This window comes from Dryobates pubescens, chromosome 11 (genome assembly GCF_014839835.1).
Source record: "Dryobates pubescens isolate bDryPub1 chromosome 11, bDryPub1.pri, whole genome shotgun sequence".
NCBI classification, from domain to species: domain Eukaryota; kingdom Metazoa; phylum Chordata; class Aves; order Piciformes; family Picidae; genus Dryobates; species Dryobates pubescens.
The window spans coordinates 32,793,958-32,814,015 of NC_071622.1; the positions used below are offsets into that span (position 1 = coordinate 32,793,958).

The 20,058-nt window shown below is 46.1% G+C and overlaps 1 protein-coding gene across 1 annotated transcript in view; it reads left to right on the forward strand.

Moving 5' to 3' along the window:
- The first annotated feature begins 352 nt into the window (after positions 1–352).
- GLIS1 (GLIS family zinc finger 1) overlaps positions 353–20,058 on the forward strand; it is a 218,977-nt gene continuing 199,271 nt past the window's right edge. Inside the window, exons 1-2 of the mRNA XM_054165435.1 lie at positions 353–414; positions 1,019–1,408. Of these exons, the coding sequence (XP_054021410.1) occupies positions 1,057–1,408 (352 nt within the window). The 5' untranslated portion in view covers positions 353–414; positions 1,019–1,056. The remainder of the gene's footprint in view (positions 415–1,018; positions 1,409–20,058) is intronic.

Consider the following 20,058-nt stretch of genomic DNA (forward strand, 5'->3'; position numbering starts at 1 on the left):
ACGGAAAGGTGCGGGCCGCCTCTCGGGGTGCAGGGAAGTGATGAACCCCTCCTGGTGCCCGCGGCACGCGCAGGATCCCCGGCTCCCTTCCCTGCTCCGGCGGGGCGAGGCCGTGAGAAGTCGCCCGGCCGGGCCCGCGGGCGGACCCCGCTCCCTGCCGCGCCGCTGTCAAAGCCCCGAGGGGCGGCCCCGGCGGCACAGCCCTCCCCCTGCCCGCCCCGACTGGCGCGAGCGAAGGGCTGGCCCCGCCGCCGCGCCAGGGTAATGGCCCGGGCCGCCTTCACTCTGGCAGCCGGCCTTGCGGCGGGGGAGCGGGGCTGAGCCCATGAGCCCGGCGCGGCGGTGGCGGCAGGACGGGGCGCGGGGGCGGCGGGAGCCGGCGGGCAGCGCGTCCCCCCGGGCGGCTCCTCCCAGGTAGGAGCGCGGAGGCGCGGCTGTCACCGCCGCTGCCCGCTCCCGGCGGGCTCTCTCTCACGCACGGGGCCGGTGACCCCGGGGCCGCGGTGAGCCCGGCGTGAACGCCCGGCGTTGGCAAACACGCCTTGCGGCGTTGCGTGGGCAGCCGCCGCCGCGTCCGCCGTTGCCTGGGCGGCCGCTGCTCGGATGCCTCAGCTGAAAGGCACCGGCCTCGACGCGACCGCGGCTGTGTGCAGGGCTGCTCTCCCAGCCCGCCTCGCCTTCCTGGGAGCGGTTAGGAAAAGCCCGGCGGCGTTGCCTAGAGAGGGAGGACAGCCGACGCGCGGCGCCAGCCTCCCCGTCCCTCACAGGCGAGGTCTAAGCGCCGCTGTTCTTCCTCCCCTGCGGGCGGTGCGCGCGGGAGCGCGAGCGGGGCTGCGGGCGCCTTAGGCTCCCCGCGGCCGTCCGCGAGCTGCGGCAGCGCTCCCGCCGCGCGGGCGGCCGTTGGCGGCGCGCGGCGGGGCTGAGGCAGCCGGCGCGGGGCCGAAGCAGGCGGCGGGGCTGAGGCGGTGAGGTTGAGGCGGCCGCTGGGGCTGACACCCCCGTGTACCGCCCGGTGCAGGAGAGCGGCGAGGGCCCCGGCAGCAGCCCGGCTCGGACATGCACTGTGAGCTTACCGAGGGTCAGAAAGCCGTCGCCGGTCCGGCCAGCTTCGAGGTGACCGATAAATGCCAGGGAGCGTCTCTGAAGGAACTGCCGCGCGTGACTCGTCCGGGCGCTGGTAAAGCTCTCTTGAATCCTCAGATGTCCTTTAAAGTAACTGTCAGCAACGGCAGTGACCACGCCGAGCCCCAGCAGAGCCCCCCTGAAATGTCAGCGCCTCTGCTAGATTTCATCCCCAAAAGACCCAGCATCTTCGAGAGGATCCCGATTCTGCCGAGGGCGCAGGAGCTGCGATGCTCTAGAGGCTCCAAAGATTACTTCCAGCAGCAGAAGCATGAAAGCCTGAAGGGTGAGTTTAAAAATGCGTGAACTGAGCACTACCCCCACCAAAAAAAGTGCCTAGATCTTACTCAGTTTCACCACGGTTGTTTGGTCTTACAGTTTGTGTTGCAAGGAGGTGTTAAAAATGCTGGATTCAGGCAGCAAATCTTCTGATTTGGGGCTCCTGGTGCCTGAAAGGTGGTGTGCCCTAAGGTCAAATTCTACTAGTTAACAAATGCCCAGTTGTCATTTCTCTATTGTTAAAGGAGTGGCACTGAAGTTAGGTTTGGAATTGCCTGTTAAAATTGGTTACTCTTTTGAGCTAGAACTTACTAAATCAGATGGATTTTGTTGATCAAAATTCAGTTTTAAAATAATCCCTCTAAGGTATCACAGGCTAGATTCAGAAGGAACTCAAACATTCTTTTACACTCAAAGCCACTTCCAGAGACATGCGCCTAAGGTTATTAGCATTAAAGCAGCATTTTATGTAACATTAAGAAGCATTTTCTCTTCTCAGCCCTTCCCTGTTCTGTATTTTAGAGATGTACATGCTGTTATTGATGTAAGACGGTTGCCAGTAGGATTTTTTCAGTGCATCCCTTTCTGCCTGTTCTCCTGAAAAAATGAAAGTAGGCTGTGTGCCCTTGGACTAGGAACACGTTCTTTTGTGAGCTTGTTACCTAGGGTGATGGCACCTTCCAGTGCCATGAAGTTACGTTAATGAACACCTCGATCTGTTCGAGGTTTGTCCTGCACACTGGGATGTGTTTGTTCACCACCAGCGAATACAGACAGGGTGGAGTAACAGGTTATAAATTACCTTTTTTATTTTTCTTTTTGTTAATGATGCAATTCTCTCTCCTTGTTAATGTTTGGCGAGAATGAAATGAAGATTTGTTACGCAGAACTGGGTTTTGAGGGAGGAGAAGGAGGATTCACAAAGTAGAAAGGGACAGCTGCAAGCTCTTGTGGCACTGCGCTGCTGCTGCCTGTAGAAGGGACTCAAGAGATGTTCGAGTCCCTTGTGGTCCCATGAGTGAGGTTAGTGCCACTTGACTAGGGTTTAAAATCCTACCTCTGTATTGCCCTCATTGCCCTATCCAAGCAGACTTTTGAAGCACCTTGCTTCCTCTCCCCCCCTTTTTTCCTTTTGAGCTACTTAATCCTTTCATGCATGTTCCTCTCATGGCTACTGCAGAGGGCAGAGCTGTAGGGAAGGATAGAAGAAAAGTGAAGTTTCCATTCACTTGGGAATTCTGGAGTAGACGTAGGTGGGCATGGGAGGAGGCTGCTAATTCATCTCTCCTGACTGATTGATTTTCCCACTGAGTCAAAAAACGGTGTTTGAAGTTTTGTTGCTGTTTTTTGTTTTATGGGGTGTTACCTTGTGGTTGCTTCAGCGTATGGGTGACTTGAGTCATGGGAGTAAGTAGGAGGTATCCATGGGCAGGATAGGGTTCATTTCCTGAGCATGCTAATTTGATGGGTCATGTTGGATTTTTCCAAAGACAGCAGCCCTGGCATTTTTTTTTGATGTTTTGATTTGGTTTTACCTTTTTTTTTTTTTTACCTTTTCCTTCTGCAGATATTTTCAAGAGAAGTCAGGGAAAGTAAAATTTCACTCTGGAGTCTGATTTAAAATTTGTGGGCTGTGCTGCTCCTTCTGACCTGTATGGGGTCAGCAAGTGCCTTAATGTCAACCTGGGCACTTTGGAGTTCTCCCACTGAATCCTGCAAGCTGCCAGGCACTGCTCAGCACCCTGTGCATCCCAGTTAGTCCTACAGACACAACAGAGGCACTTGGTTGCTCGCTGTGAACTAACCATAATTCATAGTTCTGTGTATCTCAAGTGAGCCATGCTGCAGGCAGGAGAGCTGATGATTTTGCAAGGAGTGGTGTAAACCATCTCCCAACAACTCCGCTTCTCTCAGGAAGATAAAGAAGTAGGGATGGTTGTGTGTGTGGATGTGCTATAACAAGATATAGCTAAGGAGTGGGAATGAGGGGAGATACTCAGATTTTACCAAGTTAAAGGTTTGGGGCAGGAAGCTGATGACAGCTTGATTTCAGATCGCTGTGCTGAGCAGCTCCTCTCTCCAGCCCCTGAGCACTGTGTACCCACTAATTCCCTCTGCAATCTGGCTTAGATTACAGAATGTGCCTCCTGGTTTTGGTTTATCCACAGTTGAAAGCTGCAAGTAGGGAGGGTAGAAGACTCTCTTTAACAAGAGCAAAATCGATTTTTATAGTTGCCTGTAAAAAGTATTATTTTTTTTCCTCAACATGCCTTTACTTGCATTTCTTTCAAAAAAAAGAATGAATCAAAATGATACACTACCCTAGTAACAAAAAGGGCAGCTTTGAAGTAATCACAATGGGGGAAAAAGCATCCTGCTGTTGTAATGCTTCTCTGTGATGTTACTCCACTGTTTCACAGTGTTTAAGTTATGATCCTGCAAAATGCTTCCGTGCCTGAGCAAGGCTTTTCACATGAACAGCCAAATAAAAACTTGAGGGGTGGTGGTGAGGATTACTTCTGGGAACGGGATCATTTTGGGTCTAAACTTTGCAGGCTGGAGCTGTTGTTTGTTTACCAAAAATATCAGCGTTTTGGAACTGTGCTCGGTGTTTTGTTCTGTTTGGGAGCTGTTTAAAATAAACACCCGGCTTTCACCCAGCCTCCCCCTTCTGATGCGATCGGCTCTGATACACACCACACTTTTCTTGAGCGTGGATTTCCTTGTGTGTCACAAGGCAGAGTGTTTGCACCCAGGCAGTGCTTCTTGGAGGCATTCGCTTTCTGCTCAGCATAGAGTTACTGTACCAGAAGGTATGAAGTCCGTTTGGCAATATTTTTCCTGGTGCTCTGTGGGTTTGGTTCTGTTCTGTTGGTTTCTGTGCTACAGTATTACCATTTTCAAAGGAAGACAGGGCAAAAATAATGGTTGGAAAGAAACTTCTGGGAAAGCAAGCTTTCATTGTGACAAAAGAGTAATCTATAAAGATGTCAGATCTCTCGGTTTCTAAATGCCACTGGTTATGGTTGTTCCCAGGAAACACTTCTCCTTTTCATTCTTTTCCAGTTTCGTTTGGTGTACCTAGTTCTTGACTCAGGAGAAATGACGAGATTTATCCTGCTAGCTGTGCCACTGGGAAACCATCCAAATTGCCCAGACCTTTGCAGTAACCACTTCAGATATTAACTTACAGTGGGGCAAAACAATAAGCTGTTCGGGTTGCAGTAGCTGGGTGTTTCCTTGTTGAGAGTAGTTTTTTATTCCAACAGGGAGAAAGTGGGCTGGGTGGGTTTTTGTTGGTTTGGTTGGGTGGGTTTTAAGCTGTAGCTGCTTCCAGCAAATACACAGCCAAGGTATTGCAATGTTTTTGTTTTCTTCTGCTGCTGAGTAGGGTTAAATGTTGCCATTTCTCCCCCCGCGGCTACTACTCCCTTGGTTGGCAGGACAGTCCTTGCATAAGGAACACTCTTGGGATCATAAGCAAAAGCATATGTTTTGGTTATGTGCCTTATTAGGTGTATTGTCTGCTCTTGGGCCTGATGCTGTCGTTTTCTTTCATACACCTTGTCTGTGTTCACCTGAATTATCCCACTGGAAGCAAATGGGACTGCCTAGAGGCGATAAATATTAAGTGGGCTAATAAGGAGCCAGGGAATGGGCTTGCTGGTATGATGATCTCTAGACTCTCCATTTTTATACAGAGCTGTAGTAATAAATTCTTCTGCTTTTCACTGTAGCTCTCTTGCTTGCTGCATCTGAACTCTGCACTACAAAAAGAAATGTAAACATTTATTTGAACAGAACATGGAGTTACAGAACTGGTTTTTGTTTTTTGGTTGGTTGGATTCTTTATTTGTTTCTTTTGTTTCTAATTTTATTTTTGTAAGAGAAGAGACCACAGGTTGGAGTGTCTTCATGCACAAGTTGTGTGATAAAGTCATTTGGGATAGATTCTGAGTGTCCCCTTCTCCCTTAAAGTGGTTTAAATCCTTACTTGTTGTGAATAAGAAAATAGCTTTCAGTTACTTGCTGCTGAAGGAAGTTCTGATGATTTGTGTTCCAAAATCAGAGTCGCTGAATTGAAGATGACCCTGCCATGGATTTCTTTTAAAAGAGTATCTAATAACTAAATTCTGTGTTACTTAAGGATTGGGAGTAGAGGATATTTAGTAAATACAAACCAGATTTAATGATTGACCTCTCATATAAAGATGTTCGGTACTTGCACAGTAAAAGCACTAAACCCTCTTTCTGCTTCAGGAAAAAAAAAAAGCAGCTATTGGAAAAGCCACAGAGAATAATTATTGTATCTGTCTTATTGTTGGGTAGAATTGTATGAGATAACTGACAGTGTTGGAGTACAGGAAATATCTCTGGAAGAGGGTTTGTAGTTGCTTGATTTTGCTTGAAGGAACAGAAAGAAAAAAGAAGAAATTAGATCTGGCTTTAAAATGTGACATGAACACATGGAACGAAAAGACTATTACAGAGCTCTGCTGAATGGATGAGGAGAAAAATGTCTTTTCCTTTCTTCTTTTATAAGAAGGAAAAAGTTTCAAATCTAAATCTTGCAAGTGCTGAAGTGTGTGCATTGTTGTGTTCCTGGCAGAACAAATCAACTACAATTACCAACTACAAATACTTTGGATTTACAGTAGTCTAAATTATGTAATCAAGTATATCTAAATGGTTATTTGTATGTCAGAGATCAACCCTGTATACACACAAGTTGTTAAAGGGTACCGTGAGGATTTTTAATAGATTTGAAGCTATATTTTGGAAGTGCTTCAGGATTTTATTTAGTAAAGCTGCTGAATGTGAAGTGAGTGTCTTCTGGGAGATGGTCCTTTGTGGCAACAAAAGACTGGGGATAGTTTTTCACTTTCAGTAGACAGAGATGCTTAGGAGGGACGTTTTTCTCTAAACAGTATCAGTAAGAGTCTTGCCTCTAACTTGAGCTGGGTCAGTGTTTCAGTCCCAGTATTACAGAGGTTCTTTAGCCTGTGGAGAGGAAAAGGCTTGTAGAACAAATAACAAGCTGGTATTAAATCTATCTGTAAGCTAGGAAGTGGAATAGCCTATGGACTATGAAGAGACATTTGTAGAGCAGTGAACATGATTTCCATGCTCAGAGCTGTGACAAGAACATGCCTCTCTGCCGTTCAGTGATTGTCAAACTGCTGAAGATGTTGATGGTGGCGGAACTGGAGAGGGAATAGAGGTATAAACTGCTCCATTTTGCGCTCCAGGTTTTTATCATTATATGTCAACAGGCTTGAACAAGGCATGCAATCTAGTAATCATTTCACAGTGCATGAAACTGCTTTTAATAGACCGTTGTTTTTGTTTGCTTTGTTTTCCTCAGCCACCAGCCCTTGTTTCCCAGCACACTACTGGAAGTCAAAGAACAGAGGCTTCCAAAGCTGGGGCAGTGCTCACTAACTGTGGTACAGTGCAATCTTGCCCTCCGAATGTGCAAACAATAGCAAAAGTATGTGTTCCTGAATGTGGCCCAGCTGTTATCTTCTCCTGAGAGCAGGGAGCGTTGCAGTGACACAGACAGAACGACCAGTTAAAACCACTCAGGCCGTTTTATTGCCTTCAAATGGGGCGTGCAGCAAAAGCAAGGGCCGGTTCTTCCATTCAGATCAGTATCAGCTCAGGCTGCTGCAGTGCTACCTCTCTGCACTGCCTTTGGAGAATTCCCCTTTTTCCTTCCCCTCCTATTACGTTTCTGGCACCCAGTATGTGAAATGTCAGCTGGAACCTAGAACTTTTGTTTCTCAGAATTTGTGCTTCATCAGTAACCTGGAACAAGGACTTTTTCCTTTCCTTCCTTCTTTCTTTTTTATTACAGTCATTAGTTTGGATGTATTAAATGATTGTTAATCATTAAGATTATTTGTAGAAAGGGAGCTACTTGAAAAACAAATGAGACATTGCAGAGCTGCTTTAGGAAATAGGTCCAAATTGTGGGGTTCAGGTAATTTTAAAAGTTTGAGCAGACAAGACTGATCTCAGTCAAATTATCACAAAATGCTGAAGCCCCTTCCCTTCCCCTTCCCTTCCCCTTCCCTTCCCCTTCCCTTCCCCTTCCCTTCCCCTTCCCTTCCCCTTCCCTTCCCCTTCCCTTCCCCTTCCCTTCCCCTTCCCTTCCCCTTCCCTTCCCCTTCCCTTCCCCTTCCCTTCCCCTTCCCTTCCCCTTCCCTTCCCCTTCCCTTCCCCTTCCCTTCCCCTTCCCTTCCCTTCCCCTTCCCTTCCCCTTCCCTTCCCCTTCCCTTCCCCTTCCCTTCCCCTTCCCTTCCCCTTCCCTTCCCCTTCCCTTCCCCTTCCCTTCCCTCACCCATCCTGAAAACAGGGTTAACCCACCACACCTTCCCTTCCCCATCATCTTCCCTTCCCTTCCCCATCATCTTCCCTTCCCCTCCCCATCATCTTCCCTTCCCTTCCCTTTCATTTTGCTTTAACTCTGCTAATGGTATCTGACTTCTCTATCATTCTGTTTGAATGTCTATGTGATTATTTTGCTTAGTGGATTGCTAAGGAACTCTGTAATTTAATAATCTCAATCAAATTTATTCTAAGGGTTAAATGAATGCCAAACATCTTAAACTGCATTTAATTCTGGCATTGAGGTGATAACAGGGCTTTGTGAGAGCCATAGAGTTGTGGGTTGTTTTAGAATGAGGGGAAAGCAAACACATTCTTAGGTGGTTTTTTGCATATTTAGCCAGAGGGAGAAATGACACTGAGGCGACATCATCAAATCCTGTAAAACTAACTTTTGAACACAGATCTCTATTGTTGTTTTAAGTGCTTAAGGGGTTGCTGGTTTGGTTTATTTTGGAACTTGCTAAACTATATGAAGTGTGTCTCCAGGGGCTTGGTATTTTAATACCTAGTAGAAGGTTGTATAACAGCAGATGATGTATTTTGCCTGCCTTCCAAAGCTGTAAATAAATTGCACATGCTGGCTTGGGAGGGTGTAGCTGAGGTGTAAATCAAAGGCTAATCTAAGAAGGAGAAAAATCAATTAAATGGTATCTTGTAACCAGTTAGGGGGGTTTATTATCGATAATGAAGAATTATAAAACCACAAAGAGGTTGAGAGTCTAAGATTATCTGAAGTGAGTGCAGTGATTTGGAGCTTTTTCACAAGTTAACTGTGCTTCAGTCACTTAGAGACTGAAGTTGGTAATCCCCTAGGCCAAGAAAGGTAATTTTAAATGTGTTGTGAAAAACGAGATTCGATGGCTTTCACTTTTTAATCCTGTCAAAGTCTTGGTTGTAATAAAAGGAAAACTGAGATACATGTGTCACTTTCAGAGCATAAGTTATGTTTTTTTTAGCTTAAAGAATGCTAAAATTGCTTCAAACAAGGAGCACAAGAGTTCATTAGCGCCAACGTTTTGCTACATGCTGCATGCTTAACGCAATCCCCCATTCCTTTATAATAAGTTTAAATATTAATTCTTTGGAATGCCAGATGCCTAAAGCTAGATAGAAATGCTGTGCAGTTTCAGATATCTAGGAGTGGGCTTGTGAAACAGGATATTTAACTGGGAGAGATGAGTAGCACATTTCAGAGTTATTAGGGCAGAACAACAATGCAAGAGGATGACTTTAAAAGAAAAAGAAGTTACAGAATTGTTTTCTGTGCATGAGGCTTAAATACCTTGGAGTTATTTATTTGAAATACAAGGGTAGATTTCCTATGTATGGAGGGTCTAGACTGCATTTTTTATTATTATGTTGTTTAAATTCTTCTGAGCTGCCCGCCCCTCTCGAAAGCAGCTGGCTTTGATTTAACCTGGATCCTTCACAAAAAGCAACTGATCAGTCACTCACAATGACTGTGTGCTGTGCTCTTTGCTGGGACATCTCCCTGTTGCAGGCACTAGAGAGAGAAGACCAAATAGGACAGGAAGGGCACTCGAGGAAAGCGTTTTGCATTCAGAAGGACACATTTCACCCCATTTCCTTACATAAGTCCTGCCTGTTTGCCAACCACCATCTGTGCTGGATAGAGAAGACAGAGTTAAAGTGAGAACAGATAAAGGAGGAAATTTCTGGTTTATTTCCCAGTATTTTCTGGGAAAATCCCAGAAATTAATTTACCATGAGTTTTCATAACTCCTGCTTTTTCCTGCTGCTCCTGCTGAAGCTGCACAAGTTACAGCATTGACTTCAGCAGGAGGCCAATACTGAATGGTTTTTAAAATCTGGTCCGCTCTCTTTTGAGGCACGGAAAAGAAGATCCAAGTGTTAAAGCTCTGTCCCACAGAGCAAAGCGTGAACAGAGGCAGCCCAGCAGCTCAGATGCCAAGGTCAGCAGAGCACCTTCACCTTGAATTTTTCTTCCTTCCATGGGTCTAAAGCTGGTGTGATTTGCCATCGTACAAGAAAGAAGCAAAAATGGTGAAGGAAAAGTAATACAAGGATTGTGCCAGCAACTGGTGTGGCCGAGTAAGTAAGTGTTTGAGGTGATAAGAGTGACTGGTATCATCTTGAGAATAGAAGACTCCAAGGACACCTTATTGTGGCCTTCCAGTAGCAGAAGGGGACCTACAAGAAAGCTGGTGAGGGAATTTTTAGGATGTCAGGGAGTGGTAGGACGAGGGGGAATGGAGCAAAACTAGAAGCGGGTAGGTTCAGATTGGATGTTAGGAAAAAGTTCCTTCACCAGGAGGGTTGTGAGACACTGGAACAGGTTGCCCAGGGAGGTGGTAGAAGCCTCATCCCTGGAAGTTTTTAAGGCCAGGCTGGATGTGACTCTGGGTAACCTGATGCAGTGTGAGGTGTCACTGCTCCTGGCAGGGGGGTTGGAACTAGATGGTCCTTGGGGTCCTTTCCAACCCTGACAATTCTATGATTTTGGGCTAAGTCTGTGTAATATTCATGGTGTATCTCCTGCAAGAGTGTAACAGAGGAAGACAAAGCCAGTCTGGGAATGAGAAATGGTGAGGCTGTTTCAGTACTGTCAGGGTGCTGAGGGACTGGGTTTGTTAGTTCAGGTGCAGTGCAGTGGTCAGGTGATGTGGCTGTGCTGTCTTGAGATCTGATCTGGTGGTGTGGCAGGATGCTGCACTGCAACATGTGGCTGTATCAGCCTGGGCTGGCACTTGCTTGAGTGTGGCTGCACCTACTCTACGCAGCACACACGAGGACCATGTTTCTGTCTTTGCTGTGTGAGTGACGTGGTGCGTGCCCTTGCTGGTGAGTCTTGAGTGTGAATGGTGCAAGTGAAAAATGCATTTTTGTTATCTTTGGGAGAGGAAGGGGTTTAATGGAACATTTCAGTCGGGCTTCTTACTGCTTGGCATCTCATTTATGCTGCCAGATGCAGAAAGGTTGCTGAGGAACAGATTTTCATGGGTTTTTTTAGTGCTTGCCATGCTCAGGTGAGCAAAAGAAGGCTACATTCTAGGGGAGCTGTGTTGCAAATGGTCAACAAGAATGTATCTGTTGGGAAGAAAATCTTCCCACCTGGTTTCATGAAGAAGGCAATTTCAGGGCTGCCCTTGCCTTCCAGCAGATGGAAGAGTCTCTTACAGCTGTTGGTCTCAAGGCAGAAGTTACCCCATGGACTGTTTGTCACTTGGGCTTGAGGTGCAGGTAATTCCTCCTGAGATCTTTGTCACTTTGTCAGAACAGATTTTACATGCAGCTGGGACTGACTCCCAGGACTTGTGAGGAAGAAAACCAACACTAAATTCTTCCTTTCTGGATATCTGATTGTTATAATGTCCAGTTGCCTTGAAATCATCAGAGCTGGTTTATGTTCAGCTTAGACTGAGCTGGCCTGATTCCATGATCTCTGGCTCTGGTGCCATTTTGAAAACAAGAGTGGATACAAAGGAGGCAGACACAAGCCCTGGAGGCCTAATGCATAGTTTGTCCTCTAAGTGTGGACTCCGTTCACTTGGCAAAGGAAAAAGATGTCTCACATTTTTAATCTGAACAGTTCTGCTTCTTATTTCCCCTCTTGCCAACTCACCACAAATTGGCTCATATTCTTTTTCTTTGAGTTCTTGAGCTATTTGATAAGATTTGCTGACTTGTCATATTTTAGGGGGGATAAGCTGCAGACAATGTGTGTGAATGGTTCTCTTGTGGAAATGAAGATCCCCATGCATTGCAGCATCTCCAATTTGAATGGGTAGCAGGAAGTTTAAGGGCATCTCTACTCCTGGAGCCCATTTGCTTTTTCTCTGCCTTTGAGTCTCAATAACTTATTCTTTCTACTTTCTTTGTCTTCTGGCCTGAGTCCTTTACTTCGTGTAACTATGCTGTTGGCTTATTTTTAAGTATATGTAAAGGGTTGTAACTCATTTGAATTGTGGGCTAAATATGTGGAAGTGTGGCAACTGGTGTGAATAGCTTCTGGTCTGTTGAATGTGTAAATACTCAAAACCTGCCATGGTGATTTAGCCAGCTTTTGTTGGACACATTATTCATATGAGATCTCCTTTCTTTTACTGCATCCTGTCAGAAGCTGTTAGGCAGAGAATACTGGCATGAGTTCTTGGACTGCTTTATTAATATTCACTTTTATGCTTATTTGCTTATAAGTTTGCCACTTCCATAAATACTTTTACAAGTGCTTATGTCTTGCAAGATTAGTCATAGAAAGCCAATATAAAGGGGACCAAAATCCAGAAAACCATTGGAATGATTCAATCCATATTGGTTTTGAGCCTGAATGTGTGATGGCAATGGCCAGCAGTCAAATCTGAGTGAGAGCAGTGGTGTTTCGCAGAGGCTTGCAGCTTCAGTGGTACCCAGGCTAAGTTTCTCCAAATGGGATTGACTAACCTGCCTGGGGAATTTTCCTTGCTAAGGGTCAGTGTTAATGCCAACAACAGAGGTTTTATTAGCGGCTGGAGAAGTTGCCAGGAGACTTGAAAATTAAGAACAGTAAACATTAGAAGTGCTAAAGATGTTTTATGCATGGGATAGGTGTTTCAGCAGTAAGCAGTCACTCTGAAATGACAGAAGCAGTTCCAGAGCCCAGATAATAAGAGACTTGAGAGGAAACTTGGTGAAAAACAGCCTCATAACCAAGTAGGATTTAGGTAGAAATGAATTATGATGCTAACTACCACTAGAGAGAACCATCTGGAAGGTTTGTTACAGCTTCCAGTGTGAAGGGTCCTAGTTTGATGAGCAACACAGATTTAGGCTATAAATTAGGTGCCCTAAGGACCTTCTAAACATGAAATCCACTGTTTATAGATCAAAGTTACTATTTGTGTGTGTGGTGCCCACATATCCTCAGAGGCACCAATCTTGTTCTGCTGGATGGAAGAAAGTCTGTTGCATCCTTTTTGAAACTGAGTGTGCCTGTAGGTTCTCCCTGTGGTACTAAGGACTTTGTGAAGTGGACCTAACATTCAGTACCTCCCGGCTCTTCTAAATCGATTTGTTCTTTCACAGGGATTACATGGGCTTGACACTAGGAAAGATATTAACTAGGAGTGTAGTTAGCTTTTGGCAGCTGGTGCCCAAGCAGTTGTGAGTTTTAAAACCAGGCTGAATGGAAATCCTGCCTATGGGATGTAACTCCTTGGGCCTGACCATCTTTCCTGTGACTTTTTACTGCCCACTCTCTATGAAAAGTTACAAGAGGTCTCTCAAACTGTAGTGCTCTAGGTTTCCATCCTCTCTGACTTCCTTAAGAGTGTTCAAATCCCTTCTTGTCTAACAGTGGTGTCTCTGGCCACTCATTTGTTTGTCAAGAAAACACCAAGAAGCATACAATAAAAACCAGGCTGAGTGAAGGGTTCTAAGAGCAGCAGTTGGGAGAGCCACTGGTGGGACAACTGGGCATAAAAAATGATCGATTTTTATGTGCAAAGCAGTTGTGAAATGTTGTGTGACATTCTGGGGACATGCCATTGCTAACAAATGATGGGGATAGAAAATGCCAGCCATTGTTCTGAAGAAGGAAATAGCCTTATTGATATCGAATTAAGCTCACACTGAATAATAGTAATTATTATTCATTGCAATGTATCCTGTTTTCCAAATGTGAAAATGAACCGAGCATGCTGAAATTCTCCAGTGTGACCAGCCCTTAGCTGTTGGGCATATCTACATCCTTATGGTCCAGGTGGACTTTAGAGTGGTTTGAACTGATGATGTATCATAGTATCAATCAGGGTCGGAAGGGACCACAAGGATCATCTAGTTCCAACCCCCCTGCCATGGGCAGGGACACCCCACACTAGATCAGGCTGGCCAGAGCCTCATCCAGCCTGGTCTTAAACACCTCCACGTATGGGCCCTCAACCACCTCCCTGGACAACCCATCCCAGGGCTTCACCACTCTCATAGTGAAGAACTTCTTCCTCACATCCAGCCTGAATTTCCCCACCTCCAGCTTCATTCCATTCCCCCTAGTCCTATCACTACCTGATATCTTAAGAAGTCCCTCCCCAGCCTTCTTGTAGGCCCCCTTCAGCTACTGGAAGGCTACAATTAGGTCACCTTGGAGCCTTCTCTTCTCCAGACTGAACATCCCCAACTCCTTCAGTCTGTCCTCACAGGAGAGGTGCTCCAGCCTTCTGATCCTCCTCATGGCCCTTCTCTGGATATGCTCCAGCACGTCCATATCCCTCTTGTAATAGGGGCTCCAGAACTGGATGCAGTACTCCAGGTGGGGCCTCACCAGAGCTGAGTAGAGGGGGAGAATCACCTCCCTTGACCTGCTGGCCACACTTCTCTTGATGCAGCTCAGGGTCTGATTGGCTTTCTGGGCTGCAAGTGTACATTGAGAGCTCATGTTGAGCTTCTTGTCCACCAGCACCCCCAAGTCTCTCTCCTCTGGGCTGCTTTCCAGCCAGTCACTGCCCAGCCTGTATTTGTGCCTGGGATTGCCTCGACCCAGATGCAGGACCCTGCACTTGGTCTTGTTGAACCTCACGAGGTTGGCTTGTGCCCACCTCTCCAGCCTGTCAAGGTCCCTCTGGATGGCATCCCTTCCCTCCAGCATGTCTGCTGTATCACACAGCTTGGTGTCATCAGCAAACCTGCCGAGGGTGCCCTCAATGCCACTGTCCATGTCACCCACAAAGATGTTGAACAGACCTGATCCCAGGACTGATCCCTGAGGGACTCCGCTTGTCAGTGGCCTCCACTGGGACATGGACCCATTGACAGCCACTCTTTGGGTGCAGCCATCAAGCCAGTTCTGTATCCCTCTAGTGGTCCACCCATCAAACCCACATTTCCCCAGTTTGGAGACCAGGATGTGGTGTGGGACAGTGTCGAAGGCTTTGCGTTTTGTTGTGGTGGAAGCCTGCATTTACAGGGCAGCTGAAGGAAGCTGTTCTACTTCTTAAAAAAGTTCATCCAGCTTATTTTTGTTTCATAAGAAACCTGAGAGTGATTCTGGCAGAGGTAAATGTGTTGGTAGGTGAGACTTAAGCTTCTAGGATCTATTTTGAATTATCACACGCAACATTGCTGGCAGCAAAAAGCAGTGAAATAAGAACCTTAGATTTTGAATGGAGTGAAAACTGACTTACCTATAGAAGTTGAGATGCACACCAAACAAAAGTACAGTGATAATATTTTGTATACAAGTCTGAAAGTTTGAGTTTTGCTCCCAGTTTATCTATTAGTTTCTACTGAAATCCTGACAGAAACACAGAAAAGCACTGCCCGTAAAGTTTGTCTGCTACTTCAGATTAAGGGAATAATACATAAAAGTTAGGAAGTGACAGGCATCTGACATGGATTTCTTAAGCAATGAACAGTAACTGGACAATGAATATTTTCAAGCAGTCAAAACACCAGAGACTGTACCTAGGCATGGGGAATATAAATTGTTTCATAGGTGGGTGGCTGCGTGGCCTGGAAAGCAGTGATGCTGTGAAGGATTGGGATGTTAGAGGACACAGTCTCAGGCTGCGCCAGGGGAGGTTCAGGCTAGATGTTAGGAAAAAGTTCTATACAGAAAGAGTGATTGCACATTGGAATGGGCTGCCTGGGGAGGTGGTGGAGTCGCCATCACTGTAGGTTTTCAGGAGAAGACTTGATGGGGTGCTTGGTGCCATGGGTTAGTTGTTTGGGTGGTGTTGGATTGGTTGATGGGTTGGACGTGATGATCTTGAAGGTCTCTTCCAACCTGGTTTATTCTATGTATGTATTCTATGTATGATGTCACATTCAGTTGGTTTAAATCTCTTATGGAGATGATAGGATTCATTATTAGACATCATAGGAGGAAGTGATGTTAGCTTTCTGTTAACCATTACTGCAGTTGCAGGAAGATAAATTAATGCGCAAAGTGCCTGAAATGGCAGTGGGGAAAAAAGGATTTGGAGAAGAATTGGATGCTGCTAACCCATATGTGGTACTCATGGACTCATTTAGAGGCAGTCTGGTGTGCTCTGGAGGTCATAGAATCCTGGAATGGCTTAGGTTGGAAGGGACCCTAGAGATCATCTACTCCAACCTCCCTGCCATGGCCAGGGATGCCACCCAACTGGGCTTGGCTGCTCAAGGTCTCATCCAGCCTGGCCTTGGACACCCCCAGGGAATGTTCAGGTACACCAGAGGAGAAAGTGTGAGATGCTTGAGGGGTCTTTTGGTGCAGATAAATGCAGAACAGTATCTCATGGCTAGAAACCAAGAAAGATCAAACAAGAAGGAGGTCTTGTATTTTTGACTGCAAGGATAATTAACCCTGGCACAACTTAGCAAAGCATGTGGTAAATCCTCTGGTACTTGGAGTTGCTGAGCTGGGTTTGGATGTTCCTATGGAAGAAATGATTCATTTCAACCATGGATAATTGCATTCAGTGGCAGAATCATTGGACCATCTCAACAGCTTCCACTTGCAATCTGTAAAAGATTGGATTCCAGGCCATCTCCTGCTGCCAGACCAGGTGTTGCTCTTCCTTTGTGTGCCCCCTGCATTGCAGTCCTCAGGCCTAGCATCCACATTGAAGCTGAATTTAGGACCTCATTCTGGGTTCTGTGACAAAAAGTTGGGAGTGAGCTGTGGTACGAGGATCGTTACTGCACTGGCACCATTTGGACATGAAGGCAACTGTTGGCAACTAATATACCCCCCAAACCTGCCCTTTTCCCCCTCCTGTTGTGTCTCTCTCTTCCACAAACAGCACCATTCCTTCCTGACTAGACTAGTCCGTGTTCAGAGATGTTGTGATGGAACCTACAGTCTCCTAGGACCTGGGCTGAAACCAACTAAAACCAAGTGCTGGGGTTAAAACTGGACTTGTGGGGAATGGGTAACTGCTGTGATCTTCCTTATCTTACCAAGCAATGTTGGCTTTTCAGCATGAATGTCTTCCCTGTCTTTGCTTTCTGAAATGCAGACAAAGGCTCTTAGCCTCCTTCCTAGCACTGCAATAGTGACATACTAACACAGTTCCTGCAGCAAACACCGTGGCCCTCCCTGGGCATGATGTTTTCTTTCTGTGGAGAGACTGAAATACTCCCTCACAAATAATGTCTTTAGAAGTCATATTAGTCACACATTTTTAAGACATTCCAAAATCATACCAACCTCCTTCTGAGCTTGTCTGTTGCTACCAATGATTCAAAGTTTTGAAAACTCTCCTTTAGTTTTGATTTACATTTTGGTCTTGGGCACTTGTTATTTCTGGCAAATGCCAGCTCAGTTTCATTAAAGAAAAATCTGTTTTACAGCCACGCAGCTTAGATCTGCTGAGCTTCTAATAATTGATGGCTGGTTTCCTTATTTCCTGCATTGTAGAAAAATAAGGACCTTGTTAGACCCAAACAAGCCTGCATAAAGTCACAGTGTGAAACATCAGGTTGGGGGTGAGCAGAGCAGCTGTGGGCAGGTTTTACAACTTTGGGCTACAGTTGATCGAGGCAGCCAAGGGAAACCGAGAGATACCCATGTGACTAAAATCTGGTTGAGTTCTTTGGCTCCCCTGGCCTGAGATTTATATTTGTGACACCTTTCCCCTCTGTCAGTCCCTGGGCCAGACACAAGTCTGTGTCTGTACTTAGGGCTCTGTGCACCCTGTGGTGTGGCCGCTCTGCCTGTACCACCATGGGATGTGTTTGTTTCCAGCGCTGACCGTGGTGATCCAACAGCCCACAACAGTGCAACTGTGTGCTTTGGAAGAAAGCATTGGCCATGTGGTGGGGCTGAAAAATCAAGAGCAAACACTTTCAGAATTTCTGCAAGTGGGCAAATTAATTTCAGTCTCAACTGTCATCACCAGGGCCTTTTTTTCCTTCCCCTTTGCTTTGGGTGGTATCTGTGATTTATACTTCTGGATAGAGCAAGTGATTGCTCTTTGCTGCCCGGTAAGAACATGTGCAGTTCACTTTCTTTATAGATGATGAGTTCCAGAATGCTATCAGTTGCTTGGTTTGGACAGGTTTCTTGTATGGTTTTCTTTTGTTGTTGTTTTGTGTTAAGAGCCACTCAGATTCAGTGGTACCTATGGTGACTGAAAACAATCTGTAAGCTTTAACAAGCAGCTAATGTGTAGCACTTAGTATTCCACAGTGCAGTAGCTGTCAGATGCCTCCTATCATAGTGATAGGATACGAGGGAATAGTCTCAGGTTGTGCCAGTGGAGGTTGAGGTTGGGTGTTGGGAAAAAATTTCCTCCCGGTTGTCAAGCCCTGGAACAGGCTGCTTAGGGAAATGGCGGAGTCGCCATCCCTGGAGGGATTTAAAAGACAGGCAGATCTGGTGCTGAGGGACATGGTTTAGTGGTGGACTGGGCAGTGCTGGGCTGATGCATGAACTTGATCTTAAAGGTTTCTTGCACCCAAAATGATTCTGTGAGTCTGTATTGCAACTCCGTAAGCCTGGTAGTGGAGACAGGATCATGCCTTAGAGATTCACAGAGTCATATGGCTCCTAGGAAGTTAAGCAGTGACACCTGAGTGATGTGAAGGGTGGTTTGTTTCTTTTCATGTACTTAGCAAGTGCAGTCTGTGTCCTTTGAGAACTGGATGGTTGTTTTCAGGCAAGACCAATGTGTGACAAGTGTTCTAGGCATGCTTTGAAGGGCTTGCTCCTCAAGAAAGGTCCTGAAGAGTTGGTAGCAACTGTGGAACCACTGAAAAATGAAGTCTTAAAGTTAACTTCACTAAATGTCTGATCCAGCGTGGTACTTAGGCACCTAACTCCTGATGATGTCAGTGTTTCCAGTGCCTAAATACCTCTCTGGATCTGGTGCTCAGTCTTCTGGCATTGAATGTTACATAGTTCATGCTTTCTGTGGGTCTCCTTTTAAGGCATCTTCTGTGAGTGATGCAAGAGTATTAATTTTGAATTCTTCCCCTCAGGAGTTCCAGCACACAATGCAGTCGCCTCAAGAACTCTGCCATGTGTGCCATCTAGTAGTCCACCAAGGGGCTGAGGCCTCATAGTCAACAGTGGGAAAGGAGAGTGACTTGGAGGACGTTTGCTGCTCTCATTAGTTTGGTGTTACTGAGGGAGGGGCTGACCTGCAGGCACTGAGACTGTTGAGGAGGAGCTAAAGTGACATACTGGTTTGTTTGGATGAAAATCCAGAGAAAAGTGGGAGATTTTTGTTGGCATTTCCTCCACTCTGTGCTGATCTTATCATGCTGGTTTAGTAGCAGAGCTTCTTTGGCTCCTTGCCAGGTGATACTATCTCAGTCTGTCTGAGATGTGCAAGATGAAAGATCTTAGGGAATTAAAAGTATTATGACTTTTTTATCAAGCTGTTCTCATGCAGAGAGCCTTCTTACCCAGAAAACTAGCTTTCTTCTCCACATTTTGTTATTGGAAGAAGAGGAAACACAAGAATTGGGAACTAAAACCTGATGTTTATAAGGGCTCTGAGAACAGCTGTAATTAGTGCAGGTTTTTGAAAGAGACTTGTTCCTCTGCCAGTAAAGGGCCCTGGTGTTCAGCCAGGTTAGATGTATCTTGGGACTGAAGCACTTGGGAAGTGCATACCATAGACTGATTCTTTGTCTGGCATGAGGAACACCAAGCGTCCTCTCACTTAATGTAGGAAATTAAATACTTGTATTCCCAGTGTGTCCTGTGAGGCACTCTGGAGGTCTGAGTCACTACCCAGCTATTTAGACTGGTTCTCTGTGCTCTTGACTTTTGAAGGGCTGTAGCAGGGTGCTGTGATGCTCATCTTAGTTTTGTCGTACTGTGCAATTCAGAGTTTTAGTATGGGCCATGAGTCTCATAGTACTGGTACCTGAGTGAGAAGAGAGTGAGGAAGTTCCTGTGTGTAAGAAAGAGACCCCTTGTTAGGCCCTTCCTTGGCAGAGACTCACAGCAGTGGTGCTGTAAATCTGTTTTGATGATTTTCAGGTAAATTCAGTGGTGATTCTCAGCAATGCTGCAGGAACATCATGATGCTTCAATGGCTTTCTGTGAGGCACCAGCCACATCAGCACCCCTGTGATTTGCTTGCTTGACTCCTTCTCTCTTGCCTGTTTCTGGTGCCATCTTCTTCCTCCTGTGTTTTCATCACGTGGCCTCTTGCCATCCCCACAACACCCAGTCACAGCTTTGGCTGCCCAGCACTGGGGCTGGCCTGCCTGGTACCAGGAGGATGTGACTGTGGACCCAGAGGAGCCCCATAGGAAGATGTGACCCAGGCACAACCTCAGACTGGCAGTATTTGAGGGTGACAGAAGCTGAAG